Source organism: Aptenodytes patagonicus, chromosome 1 (genome assembly GCF_965638725.1).
Source record: "Aptenodytes patagonicus chromosome 1, bAptPat1.pri.cur, whole genome shotgun sequence".
In the NCBI taxonomy this organism is placed as follows: domain Eukaryota; kingdom Metazoa; phylum Chordata; class Aves; order Sphenisciformes; family Spheniscidae; genus Aptenodytes; species Aptenodytes patagonicus.
In genome coordinates, this window is record NC_134949.1 from 40,590,629 (window position 1) to 40,604,028 (window position 13,400).

General features: G+C 41.1%; 1 protein-coding gene across 2 annotated transcripts in view; it reads right to left on the minus strand.

The window, feature by feature from the left end:
- Positions 1–13,400, minus strand: part of PTPRR (protein tyrosine phosphatase receptor type R) — a 154,827-nt gene that overhangs the window by 63,603 nt on the left and 77,824 nt on the right. For both annotated transcript variants that reach the window (XM_076332911.1, XM_076332902.1), the window contains 2 exons: positions 11,536–11,691; positions 3,654–3,764 (listed from right to left, as the gene is read on the minus strand). In XM_076332911.1, coding sequence (XP_076189026.1) covers positions 3,654–3,764; positions 11,536–11,691 — 267 coding nt within the window. The remainder of the gene's footprint in view (positions 1–3,653; positions 3,765–11,535; positions 11,692–13,400) is intronic.

Genomic DNA, 13,400 nt, shown 5'->3' on the forward strand with positions numbered 1-13,400 from the left:
GCATTTTTTTGTTGTTCAATATTCTTCTTGTCAAAGAAATTCCTAAATACAATCATGAAGCTGAAAAAATATTTATCATTTAAGTAACTATCTCCCCAAAGCATCAAATAACTGTTCATAACTCACAAAACACTGGAGACAGTAGTAAAAATTTAGATCCTCACAATTTGTTGACAGGGCAAAGTTCATGGAATCATAGATTCATAGAATAGTTTAGGTCAGAAGGGACCTTTAAAGATCACCAAGTCCAACCTCCCTGCCATAAGCAGGGACATCGTTCACAGGTCAGGTTGCTCAAAGTTCATGTCTTTCATTATTTTAAATGAAAAAAAATCATACTTTTTGATTTTTTTTAGTGGGAAAAAGAAAAACATTTAGAAAACCCTCTTATCACAACTAGCTACAAATATTTCATAATCTGAAGGTGATAATTCCAGACTACTCAACAGATACTTATATGTACATATTTAAAAAAAAAAAAAAAAAGATATACTGGTTTATTAAAACAGGCAAAATTAGTAAGAAATATGATAGCAAATAATTTAACCCACTTTCAAATATTGTGTTATTTAATAAATTTAGTGATGGCTCAGTTATTTCTCTATCTATGTAGCATAAAAAATAGAGAGACCTGTTTTACACATAGGAGTGCTAAAAATATTTATTCTTACTTAGCACTTTGCTTGGCAAACTTTATAAATGATGTACGGTGTTCCCAGTGGAAGTGAGCCCACGGTCAGCCCATGATGAGGATAGCAATGAGCTGTGTGTTGGCTTCCACGTATGATGAATCGCTCCTGAGATGCAAGAAGTTCCCATACCACGACGACGAGGACTAGCTGAGTAAATACATAAAACGACCTCAGAGGTACAATTTACAAGTCCGAATTTAGCTCATGTGCTGCCGTATTACACTGTTTAGCAATACTCTGCACTGTAGATTTTTATGTATAGAGGCCAGATATTAAATTCCAGCCAAGCATTAAGAAGCCTAAAGGCTGTTAATGCACAGCGCGCTCTCAGCGCAGGGAAGCATCATGATTTGTAAAATCCAGTTAAGAGACAAGGCTGCACATTTTACCATTTCTGCAGAAATTACACAGAACAAAGCAATAACACTGACAATTCAGCTGCCTTACACTGAGCACTGTTGATCATCATAATCATCACTTAAAGTACTTCCTCCTCCACACTTTAAAGGACACTTCCAAGTCGTCTACAGATGCAGGCTAAGCTTTCTGCTTTTGGGCCCTCTAAACTATACATAACCACCTATGGACAAACAGATGCCTACCCTGTAACTTCAAAAAAGATGCCCCATTTTGGTGGTCTCATATGGTTGCTACAGCCAAAGCTACTTAGGATGACACCTAATGCTTTATGCTAAAGCTGAATGGTCTGATAGACTGCAATGGATGAATTTGAAATACTGAATTCCTACTTTTCATAAATCTGCCACTCTGACACACATAAAGTGGGATGAAAAACAATGTGAGCTGTTTGTTAGCCTTACAGATTGCACATACTCCATGTATTAGCAGGTCCTGGCAAAATCTGAGACAGTGTCCATTTACACAGTCTAAACAGTAGCACATGTAAAAATACAGGTTGGACCTGGGAGGGGACAGAAAGGGGAATGCCTGCAGGAAAGACCGCAGCATCATAGTAAATCCATCTGGAAGGGAGTTCAAGGAGTCTACTAGTATTTACCTCTGCCCTAACTCCAGATCAGCTACACCCAAACTATTCCTGACAGATGCTTGCCTAAAACCTTAATGGGTGAAAACTCCCGAGCTTCCCCAAGCAATGCACTCCAGAGTTTAGTGACCCATGCGATAACAAAGTTCTTTCTAATGAGTCAGCCAAATCACCCTTTCAAAAAATTTGCTTCTTTTCCAATCCCCAGTGGAGAAAGTATTATCTTCTTCCTTACCACAGCCTTTGAAATCTTTCCAAGTTTGAGAACTATCGTGTTTCTCCTTGCTCTTCTTTTCTCTGTCATAAATAAACCAAATTATTTCATGTCTTCTGTATCTCTGATCACTCTTGTATCTCCTCCCTACTATAATTGCCTGACATTTCTCACAAGTGTGGTACCCGAAAGAGACCATAGAGAACGAGTAAGACATGATACTAATACCAAATTATTACCAGAGCCAAGTTGAATGCAGATCTTAGAGATCATATCCTCATTTACACATCCCAGGGCAAGAAGTGTATTTTTTACAACAATGTGATGTTACTCATTTACTTCAGTGTGTGCTCTGTGGTACTGCTGGAACCTTTCCTACAGAACTGTTGCTTTGTCATGTATTTCCTACATTGTATTGATGCCCACGATTACAGCAGCATTCTTGTTATTTCCCATCTTTTCTCCAGCATCTTAAGAATATTTTAATTTCTGATACTGTCCTCCACAATACTTACAATTCCCAGTACCATCTATGCATTCCAAATAATTAATGAAAATATTGTGTAGTACCAGGACAAGGGCAGACAGCATTTTCTATACCCTTCCAGTTAAACAGTCAGTAATGACCAAAATATCTGCTTCTCCAAAGTAAAAAGTTTGAGTAAAAGTTAGTACTTCTAGAATTACCCTCCTCTTTTTGCGTGAGATGGCACGGAGAAATGGAGATGACTAGGAAGTAGAAATTATATAAAGCAACAATTTTTGTGAGAAAATAAGTGCTTTTCAAATCTTAGGGAGACTTTAAAAGCTTAAATAAGATTTTGTTATAAATGTGATTGTTTATTAGTATCTTCAGTTTAAACATTCTTTCCATCTTAAGGTTGTAAGTGAGAAATCCATCTAGGTTAAAGAAAATTAAATGTGTTTGAAAGCAAAATATCTCAAAAGACTCCAAGATACTATGTGTTCATAAATGCTGAGAATTGTCACTGAATTCAGTAAATCCTTATATTTATGCACCACAGAAGAAACATACAATGCAGAGAAGGAAAACATGTGAGATACAACATTAGAAAAAATGCAAAAATTACCCTATGAAAGTCAGTGGTGGTGTAGTCTTGTTCATCTCCTGTGTAACCCTCTCACATCTCATATTCAGCGTATTAGAAGTATGTCTAATGCCCAGAAACCTGGCCACTGAACACACACAATGTGAATGGCAAAGTTGTTCAAAAATATGATCACTCCTTCTATGATTCAATGATTCTATGTACTTACTAGTTATTTCAGTTTAGAATTTGTATATTCAATACATGAATACCGCACACACTCCAACAACTGTGCATTGACAACATTGTATCAATGTGGCGTTTTTACTACCCAATAAAACTGAAATACAGGCAGCTAATGTGACTTCAGGGATGCTGGGACCTTAGTAAGTAGGTTGAGAAGTCATCACTCAACGTCGCTACACAGTTACTCTGCAGATTTAAGAGTCCATTATTTATTTCTTCAGCTTCCTTCTAGTTACATTCTTCAATTGGACTCAAAATGTATCAAGAAATGTCGTTCTTCAAACTTTGGCCTCACATCATTATAAAAGTGACCAACTCTTACCTTGTAACTGAGTTTTAATAGCTTTGAGAAAACACCTCTCACGTAAAGAATGTGTGACTCTATCCTTCAGACTGAGAAAAGCATGAAGTAAAGAACAGCAAAAAAATGTAAAAAGGAAACTTACCATTAAACAAGTTACTAGAATGACAAAGATGCTGAGAAATATGACAACCGCATAAAATCCTTCTTTGCTCCAGATTTTGTCTGCTTCACGCTGGCCTTGCAAAACATTTTTCTTTTTTAAGCAATAAAACAGAAAGAGGAAGAGAAAAAAAGTTACACAGTAGCGTGCGCAGATTAAATAGCTCTCGTCAGGCATTAATCACCCTCCTCAGCTTCGTCACAGTTCACATTCCACAGTATATGGCACTCACTTTGAACGCTGCTCTTTGCATACCCACCTTGGCTACGTACCCCGCCTGCGCTCTGCGTGTCCGTCTGCGTGCGTGCGACCCGGGGGTCCTAACGCTACGCGAGACGATCTAAGACCTTCTCCGTGGCTGCTGAGATAACCCTCCACCAGGAGTTATGGGCTAGTTGAAGGTAAGCAAACAAGACCCGCGGTCTTTCTTGGAAACTACCTGGCTCATCAGGTAAAAGGGCAGCATTCCCGCGTGGGCTGCAGGAACCGCTCGCCCGGCCTCTTTCTCCCTGTTGCTTATCTCCGGCCCCAGCACCCACGCGCCAGCCTCGGGACTGTTTACACTTGACAGAGGAGCAAAGAGCAGGTGACTTGCCAGTTTGCCTTTGTGAGCCAGGAAGCCCTGACACTGTCACCTTTAGAGCACACACACGCATACATGTGCACACGCAAAAAATTCTGATTATGCTGAAAGCAATCTCATTATCCGTCTATCTATAATTCTGATTATGCTTAAAGTAATCTCATTATCTTTGGATTCCTGCTGATAGTACATTTCTAAAACAGCTGTGCACACTAAAATTTCCAGAACTCCTGGGGAACCTCCTGGGGATTATGAAATAATAATAATTGTAAAAGCAATTTTACAATTTATTTTTGGCTTTATTGCAGTGTGGGGACTTGGTTGGGCTATTAAATTACCAGAATTTCACTATGTTTCTAAATAGAGATTTGGTAGTAGAAACAGGGTACATGTACCCTCAGTCTAACTGCAATGTATTATTTAGAATAAAGTATGTCACCTTGTGTTTCTGCAGCCGCAGTTCAGTAGACATTGCTCTCCCAATTTTCAGCTACTTGCTTTTCTTTTCTTTTCTTAATTGTGTATTTTCAGTACAGTTCTCAGACTGAGTAAAAATGACTTTCTAAAATTCTGGTTTCCACTGTAAATGTTCAAGGTCTTGGTGTTTCCCTTTCACTGAAATTCCCTAGTGGCTTTAATTAAACTTCTCGTTTAACTAGTGAGTTGTCTTCCTATCTCAAGGTGGCCTTTTTTCCTCTCTGGGAACATTGTATAAGAGGACTGGGAGTTTTCCACAGAGGAAAGAGTTCCTCCGTTTAAAGATGAGTGGCTGCTCACTGGACCTGTGTGACTGCAGGGACCCTCTAGCACTTCACATGGGTACTTCATGCTCCAAAGTCTGCTTAGCCACCGATTAGCCTGCTCTTTTGAACAGTTAATATATCAAGCAAACTCCTTGTGTCCGTCAGCCTCCCAAACATAGAAAGTCCTGATGAAGCTGAATTCACGTGGAAAGGCTTGCTGAGGAGGAGGAGATCAAGGCCTGGGGAAGCGAGGAGAAGCTGACAAGAACCTGCTGCATACTGGATCCCAGTATAGTTTTGGTGGTCCTCCTTTCAGCACAGGTTTGTGCCCTGCTTGCTTTGAAAAGGGCCAGGACAATGCAGATTAAAGTCAATGCAGATGCAAGACGATTCACAGATCATACTGCCACAAAATGCAAACATTTAGAGAAGTATTTGGTAGCATGGTTAATTTACAGAGACTTGCTTGCTAAAAAAAATGCATGTGTATAGTCAGGAGTTGACTGCTTTAGAACTGAAAGCGTAATAAAGAAGAGTTTTCTTTGGAAGTCATAGCCCTAGGGACCAGAATGGAAATCCTTTACCCCCTTCTGCTAAACTACAGAAACGGACCTTGTAAAATTAGTGTATTTGTGTGTGTGTGTGTGTAATCACACAGTGTTTCATGATCTGGGCTTAAAAGTATTGCAGATATTGACAGTTTAACAAGGTTTACAAGCGTCAGTCTTGTGTTTAGTGAGCAACTTAAAACCCAGGGCTTTCAAAGATAAGCTGGAAATCTTGCCAAATATTTCTGCAAAAATTGTTCCGAGGCATATTCAAACAGCATTGCCACTCTAACGGGGTGCAGCTCTCCGTGCAATCTGCTACCTCAGCACAGCAAGGTTATTCTGCTGTGCTCAGGTCCAGGACTCGGGTCCCAATACTGGCTCACAGCCCAAAACTGCAGCTGCTCCGCACTCAGGACTGCTCCTGTTGAACTCCATGGGAATCCCACGGCGACAGCAGCAGCTGCAGCTCTGGCCCATTAACTATAAACTAAGCGTTTGACCCTGGGTAGGTTACCTGACGGCTTTCCAGTGTTTCAGATCTCTCAGGAGGAAATCTAGATTAAAAGCAGGAGTTGAAGGAGAACTGGCCGTGCTGGCCTTTTGTAAGTGAGTAAATGGGGGGTTTTGTACCTCTTCACTGAAAGGACAAATACACTAAAAAGTAAACGAAGAGCTAATAGGACTTTTTGACTCAATGGGTGAGAGACTTTAATTAACTAATTCATTAGTGTCACAAAACTTTTTAAATATTTTACAATAGACTTTGTGTGCATAACTGAGTCTAAAAGAATTAATCTCTGTGATGTCTGTCTAATGGTACGTGTGTTCAGGATACATTTTTCCCTGATTTGTCTTTCTAAAAATAAAGTTCAAAGAATATTACCGAATGTATGCCACAACTTTAACAGGTCTCACACACCACTTTGAAACACTGAAGTAGTACCTTCACCTAACCAAGGAAATCTCTCCCCCGGATCTAACTGAGCGGTATGCAGGACAGCAGAATCATTTCTCAAGCTGCTCCCTAATGACAGGAGAGGCTGCGACCTACAGTAACTGAGTCATTTCACGCCCACAATAAGGAATTGCTTTCTGAAACGTCAGTGTTGCTCATTCAGAACTTTGTTCCTTGGTCTGGGAGAACTGATAAGATGGACGGCAACTGCCACGCTCACTACAAATTGTTGACGCCCAGGAAACATAAGCTCACAGGATGGCCACATGCTGTGGAAAAAGCAAAAGAGAGAGGGCTTCTGTCCATGACCACAGGCAATGAGCCTCCCACACGGAGATGTGCTGTGTCTCAACTGACTGATGTTACTCCACATTTCTCTCACTCCGTTGGGATCCTCTTCCTGCCTGAGAATCCACTAAGACTTTCAGATAGTTTTTGAGGACTGGGATTGTACCACTGCCATCAGAGGGCAGGAAGATAAACTCAAGCTGAGCTGCAAAAAGCCACAGCTGATAAAGGCCAGGGGAATACCACAGCAGGTGAGCTGGCAGGGGAGTTCCAGTAGCTCAGTGACCATCAGGTCCCAGAGCAAACCTGGCTACAGGGAGGAAGGCTCATCATCATGTACATCATCAAAAGCATCATCCCCCAGTGTTTCACTCCATTCCCTAAGGAGTGTCCACAGTCAGGTGAGTCATTCAAGCAGAATTAGCCAGGTTAATTTAAACAGTTTAAATTCAACATAATTCAAGGTAGGGAAGAATCAATGTATTCTAAACAATTCCATGCCATTGTTAACCTTACTGAAGAGTGCCTGCACAGGTATCTGCTTTGCTCTGAACTGGAACAAATGTGCTTAGAAAAATGATTTTTTATAAACTTTTTTTTTTAAAAAAAAAGACATTAAAAATCTACTCTGGCCTTTCTGGTCTTATTATGGAAACATAGTGGATTATTTCTATGAACAAATAAAATGAGCAGCCAGCTTTTGATAATAACAAGAGAGACATTGACCTGAAGTAGTCACTGTAAAATCTGTGACTGAAAGATCCTGCCAAGGTATCAGGAGCTGCCAGGAAAGGTAAGTCTTCACCGGAAAACAGGTGAATTTGCAAATTGGGTCCGTTAACCCCAGTTAGTTCCTTGGGCTGAAACACTAATGAAAGCACGGCAAGCTGTAGTTCTGAGCTCAGAGGAAAACTTACAGGGAGCTGGGAATAGAACTTAAGATCAAAAAGGGTTCATTGAAGTTCACACTGAGTTACTTTGCTTTTTCTGCTATTTTAACTATGTTAGCTAAGGCAGCTTAGGAAAGTCTGCCAAGAAATCACTTCCAGCCCCAGTGAAAACATGCGGGAACATGGGTGACCTCTCAGACTCCCAGGACACTGGATAATAGCCACTTAACATCTCCCATAACGCAGCCTCCCCAAAGACTCTACCTTACACGTGTGTGTGATAAAGTGTTGTGATTTCATGTCAAAGCTGGCAGGCCTGCAGGGCTCCTGTCCCTGTTGCGGTGCTCTGCTTGCACCCATGCAGGTGTAGCGCTACATCTGCCTTGGGTGATCACAGGAGCATGTCCTTGTGCTCTGCTTTGTTCCCGGGCGCCTCTGTTGGTCTAGGCTGTTGTAATTTCTAAGCTATTGGTTTTGATCACTTGTCCTTACAATGACTTATGGTTTCTGTATGCTTTAAGCGCATGATTGGTTCCTTTGATTTCTTCCCTAAGAAGTTAATATCACACACTTCAAAGGCAACCAACAGAAGCCTTGTGCAAGGAGGCTGTAATGGTACATTTTGGGATTGCATAATTTTGGCACGAACTCTGGAAAATTCTCCTTTAGTGCCGCATCTCCTGGCTGGCAGTTAGCTTATCTCTCAAAAGACAGTAACCCTTATTTTACCTACTCTAACTTCAGTTATTCTTGTCATTCAAAACCATTTCAAGTTCTCTTCTACTCTACTAAGCTCTGAAATCCAATAGTATTTTCTATTTTCCCTGAGCACAATTTAAAGACATTAGGAAGTCAGGTTTCCCACACCATAATAACATGGACTGCCTGAGTCATTGAATTTAGTCCCACCAACAAGCAACAGTTGGGTAGTTTGTTCTGGGGAAGCCTGCTCCTGGCCCTGCTACACACCATGGAGCAGAACACAATCCCACTTCAGACACAAACTTCAGACATACATAATAAAAGAGCCAATGCTACAACTACAATAGGCCATTGGAAGAGAAAGGACATATGGAAGGCATTGCCATTTCCCTGGATCCCTGAAAGGGCAATGACTCCATCAAATTAAATTTTCGCATTCCCACAGGTACACAATCCATTCTACACCAGGCAGCAAAGGACTCCAGGGGTTCCTACAGCAAAGGCATATAGAGAATCTGCCCTTTCAGCTACTGCAGAATAAGAAACTAAGATATGAATTTTGAGACAGGCAATTTAATTGAAAATATATCAGTCAGTGATTAATGCATCAACAGATGTGAACTGGCAAATTACTACTGGAATGAATGGAAATGTAGTTCCAGTCACCTACATCCGCTGAGACTTTTGCTGTTTATGGTATCGCATGGGCTGAGACTTTAAGCAGAGAGCTTCAGTTTTCCAATTGGGTTTTCCTACATAATCTTGGTAAAGTTTCTTAGGACAGGGTAACCTCCCCCACCATTAACCCTCTACAGCTGGGGGTCCAGTTTAAGCTAAGCCCTGTTATAAAGAGTCAACCAAGCAATCTCAGGAGAGGTATCTCAGAGATGGGATGAACTGCCTGCTGGAGGTAATTCTGTCTCTCTGTTTACTGTAGAGAGAGCCGGCAGACTTTGAAGCCTTAGGCAGCTAATACTGAAATAGGCAGCTAAAAAAGGAGATGAAGTCCAGCCTTAACACCTCCGTGTAAGCCACCCACCTAGAAAGATGAGGATAATGCTTACTTTCTGCACAGACACACTGTGAGTGCACATACAATACTGGAAGAGTGGAAGAGTGTACAGTTTATTAGCTCATGAATTAATTAGGATTGATAGCTCAGGAATAAACATACAAAATGGGTAAAATAACGTGTCAAAGCTATGTCAAGCTTTGCATAACTATATTTTCCTTCAAAGGTTTGCCTGTTTTGATTTTCTTTGCTGTTTTTTTTGGCACGATTTGTTCTTAGAGCAAGTTGAGAGAAGAGTAAAAAACTGGTTAGTAGTTGAGCAAATAAAGATTATATGTTGTTGTCTTTTAGCTGCTGTTTTCTATGAAGTTTTACACATGTAAACAATTTAACAAAATCCAAAAAGAATGCCTATTAGTGTAAAGCTGCATGATTTTTTCAGGATCAGGGCCTTAGCTGTAAAATCTGCTAGCAACTGAAATATTAAAATAATCTCTTGTTTCTCCAACAGTATTAGAAGGAGTTAGAGTCTGCACAACTTTCATTCTAATAATCCTTTTCTAAATGATTCTGTCTGGTTGTCTATGGTTTTTTTCCAGAGAGAAAATTCAAATATCTGAGCACTCCAGATTATTGAAATGTCTGTAACATAGATGAGATCTTGAGTTCAGCGCTGTGTTTTTTTCCAGCATCTCTTCATAGCTTGATGCCATTTCTCCATTCATCTATTATTCATATATGTTCTTGTCCCATGTCTACGTGAAGTGTTATTTGTAACTGAAGTACTTGGAACAGATAATTGGATCTATCACAACCGTCAGTCTCATATGCTTCAGTAACAAAGGAAATTCTGACCTAAAGGAAGGTTAGCCCAGGTCGCTGATGGGCGATATAAAGACCTGATTTGACGTTTGGACAGCACTGCTTGGCTTCGTTTTGTATTAGAACAGCTAAAACATGAGAATCTGCTCATGGGCATAGTGGCAGGCTGCTGTAGTAGAGCATGTAAAATTGCATGAAACTGGCCTTGGTTTTTTATTTCATTTTCTGTACCAAAGACATCCTCCAGATTCTTAAACAGAGTTAGAATACTTAACATGAGCAAAAGCATTTCTAATCAGAAGAAATATAGGTGAATGTAACAGCCAGTACTAACTCAGCAATGGCTCAAACATAGGTTTGGATGTAAAAAAACCAGGAACTCTTTACCCATAGGTGGAAACACAGCTCATCAGAAACTCTCCTTTTTTTCCACTTTTTTGGACATAGACATCTCCTCTGTCAAAATGGGAGCTTCCATGGAAAATGCTGATTCTTGATAACGTTTGAAGTTATTCGGACCTCACACTGAATTCTGAGGGTCTTTATATGTAGGTAAGGGCTTCTAAGACACTAAATAAAATGCAATGTGATGTGATCATGTCCATAAGCTCAGTGATTTCCTCTCCTAAAGGCCTTTGCTTTTTTTCATTTGCTGTGCACAGCTCAAGTGGTCAGCCCAGAATTAGATGTCCATCTCACTGGTAATGTCTGGGACACTGTGGAGATGACAGTGCAGTCTCTGCTTTGAAATAGATTTTTTTTTTTTTTCCAAAAAATGGATGTAGTCATACAAATAATAGCTACAAGTTTTATTTTTGCCCCCTTTTTGGAGCACGTAAACAAAATAAATTTCTCACTTCTCCTGAGAATAGAAAGAAGCATGGGTACAACATACAAATTCAGTTTTTCAAAATCATGTCAGACACAAGTTACACAGGTAGTAATGCTCACACCTGACATCTGCATTTCATTTATCTCTCTACGGAAATTGTTATACCTGCCGACCCGCATTAATAGACCAAAAATCTTTGGGCCCTCTTCCTTTAAGGCAATTGATCCATGCTTAGGATCTAAACTCTGATTTCAATGGTTGCCCAGCTGTGTAAGGAGGACCTGGATATTAATGCTTAAATAGCCTAATGAAGCACTATTAAAGTAATTTAACAGGGCTAGCTGTATAATTGCCTTACAGCAGTAATGCCATCTTAGCTTATACATTTCCTGCCTCATGCTTAGAGAACCTCAGCATGAAAACAACCAGGGATGTAATAACTGCCAAATCTGTAACAAACTACATGTTAGAAAATTGATAACCAACCTCAGGGGAGACCTCTGTTATTCCAAACTGGGATAAACTCTGATGCAAAATGTTGATATTAAGGGAACGCAGCACTTCTTCAGATGGGAGCGCCTCAGAAATTCCTGGCTTTCGGTTCAGTGGGGACACAAACAGTTCCACACAGTTCTTCTTCCCCTAGGAAAATAAAAAAAATGCAGAATCATAGGAAGGGTGTGAGATTAGATGATCTCTGCTGTCTATAGATTGTAACTATAATGCCAAAATCAAAAGCACAGAATATAAAGGCTGCAACCTGCTCTGTGAGGAGAGTATACCTATTCCCTGACTCCTTAAATCCCATCTGACTGTGCAAGAAAATGCAAATACCATACATGGGCACGTGGGCTTCACTATTGACAAGGTATCCTCTTCTTGAGTCTAGTACCATTAAACAAGACAGGTCAATGTGACATGGTGAGGGGAGAAGCCATGGGATGGGGTCAAAGGCAAAGTGCCAGCAGGGATTTTAGCAGAAAGTTCATTTGATCTAAGCTGAAATGCAGACCTGTTTTAGAAGGTGGTCCTTAAACAGGAATGCTTAGCATAATGCTGTGCTATTTTGGCACTGCTTTCTAATCCCGTGTCAACACATTGCAGACACATACCACAATGAAATATAAAGTCCTTTTAGTCGACTGCAGTACAACTCCTTAAAATGGCACAACAAAATGAAAGGACCAGAAAAATTTTGTTTACATTCAATGGGCAAGCTGAGAGTGCCTACTCTCCCCTTTATTAATTCCTGCCCTGGTGTCTTCGATGCAGTCCTGGTAGCCCGAGGGGTGCTGTATTAGAGATATCAATGATGCTCACTCTGTTGCAAAGGAGCAAAAGGAGAGACTGCCAGAGAGTTCCTCTGGTTGAGATAGACTAGAACAGCACCTGAGACCAGCACTCCAGGCAGTGCTGATGTCCACACAGGGGGTGGGAACCCGGGTTCCCCAGGGCTATGGCCAACTTAGCTGAGGCTGCGATGTAGAGTCCAGACCTGGGGGGTGCCACACACACAAGGCAAGCATGGAGATACTACCTGCATTACTGCCTGCACAGGCAAGAACCTCACCGGTCTGGTTATTTGCTATTCATCGTTATGGGATGGGAAAGATCAGTTCAAACTGGGATAATCCTGATTTCTCCCTGCCTCCTTCCCCTCACCTTAAATGTGCATCATTATCTTTACTGAAGTGAAGAAAAAGACATCTTTTGTTATTCTTAAAATATCTAGTTTTGCATTCAGAAGTAGAGCTGCACAGAAAGGGACTCTTTCAAAGAAGTTTACCTTAAATCTGCCCTCTGTGCTCTCACATGTGCTGCTGGTCCATCTGCTCGGTAAGGTTGGTAAGGATATTGGCTACTGGTGGGACTGGGCATTTTTCAGTGGGACTATTCAGATCAGCAGGGTGGTAAGGAGTGAAAACAGATCTACAGGTCTGGAGTGTCAGTTCAAGGCAGAGACTTTTGTCAAGCTGAAGAAGCTGATTTGAGGCTACTCGGTCTCTGATGTGGGTAGGTGGCTGGGTCTGGGTGTAGGTGGCAGGCACAAGGCAAGGCTTGGTGGGGATGCAGTATTCCCAGTGTTTTGTGCCTCCTCTGTTTAGGAGTTCCTTTGCCCATTAAAAGGCCTTTATGGGAGGAGGGTTTACTGGAAAGGTTAAGGAGACACTGGAAATGCCCAGTTAATATTTCCTGGCACGCTATGTGTTGTTATATGTAAGAGGCTAGCAGGCCCTCTGCTCTCCCTGTGCCCAACCACATCCTGGCTGCTAGGCTCCTGGTCACTTCTGAGAGCTGCTCACTTGGGAGGGAGTCAGCTTACCTCGCTTCTGTCATCTGAACTGCCTCCA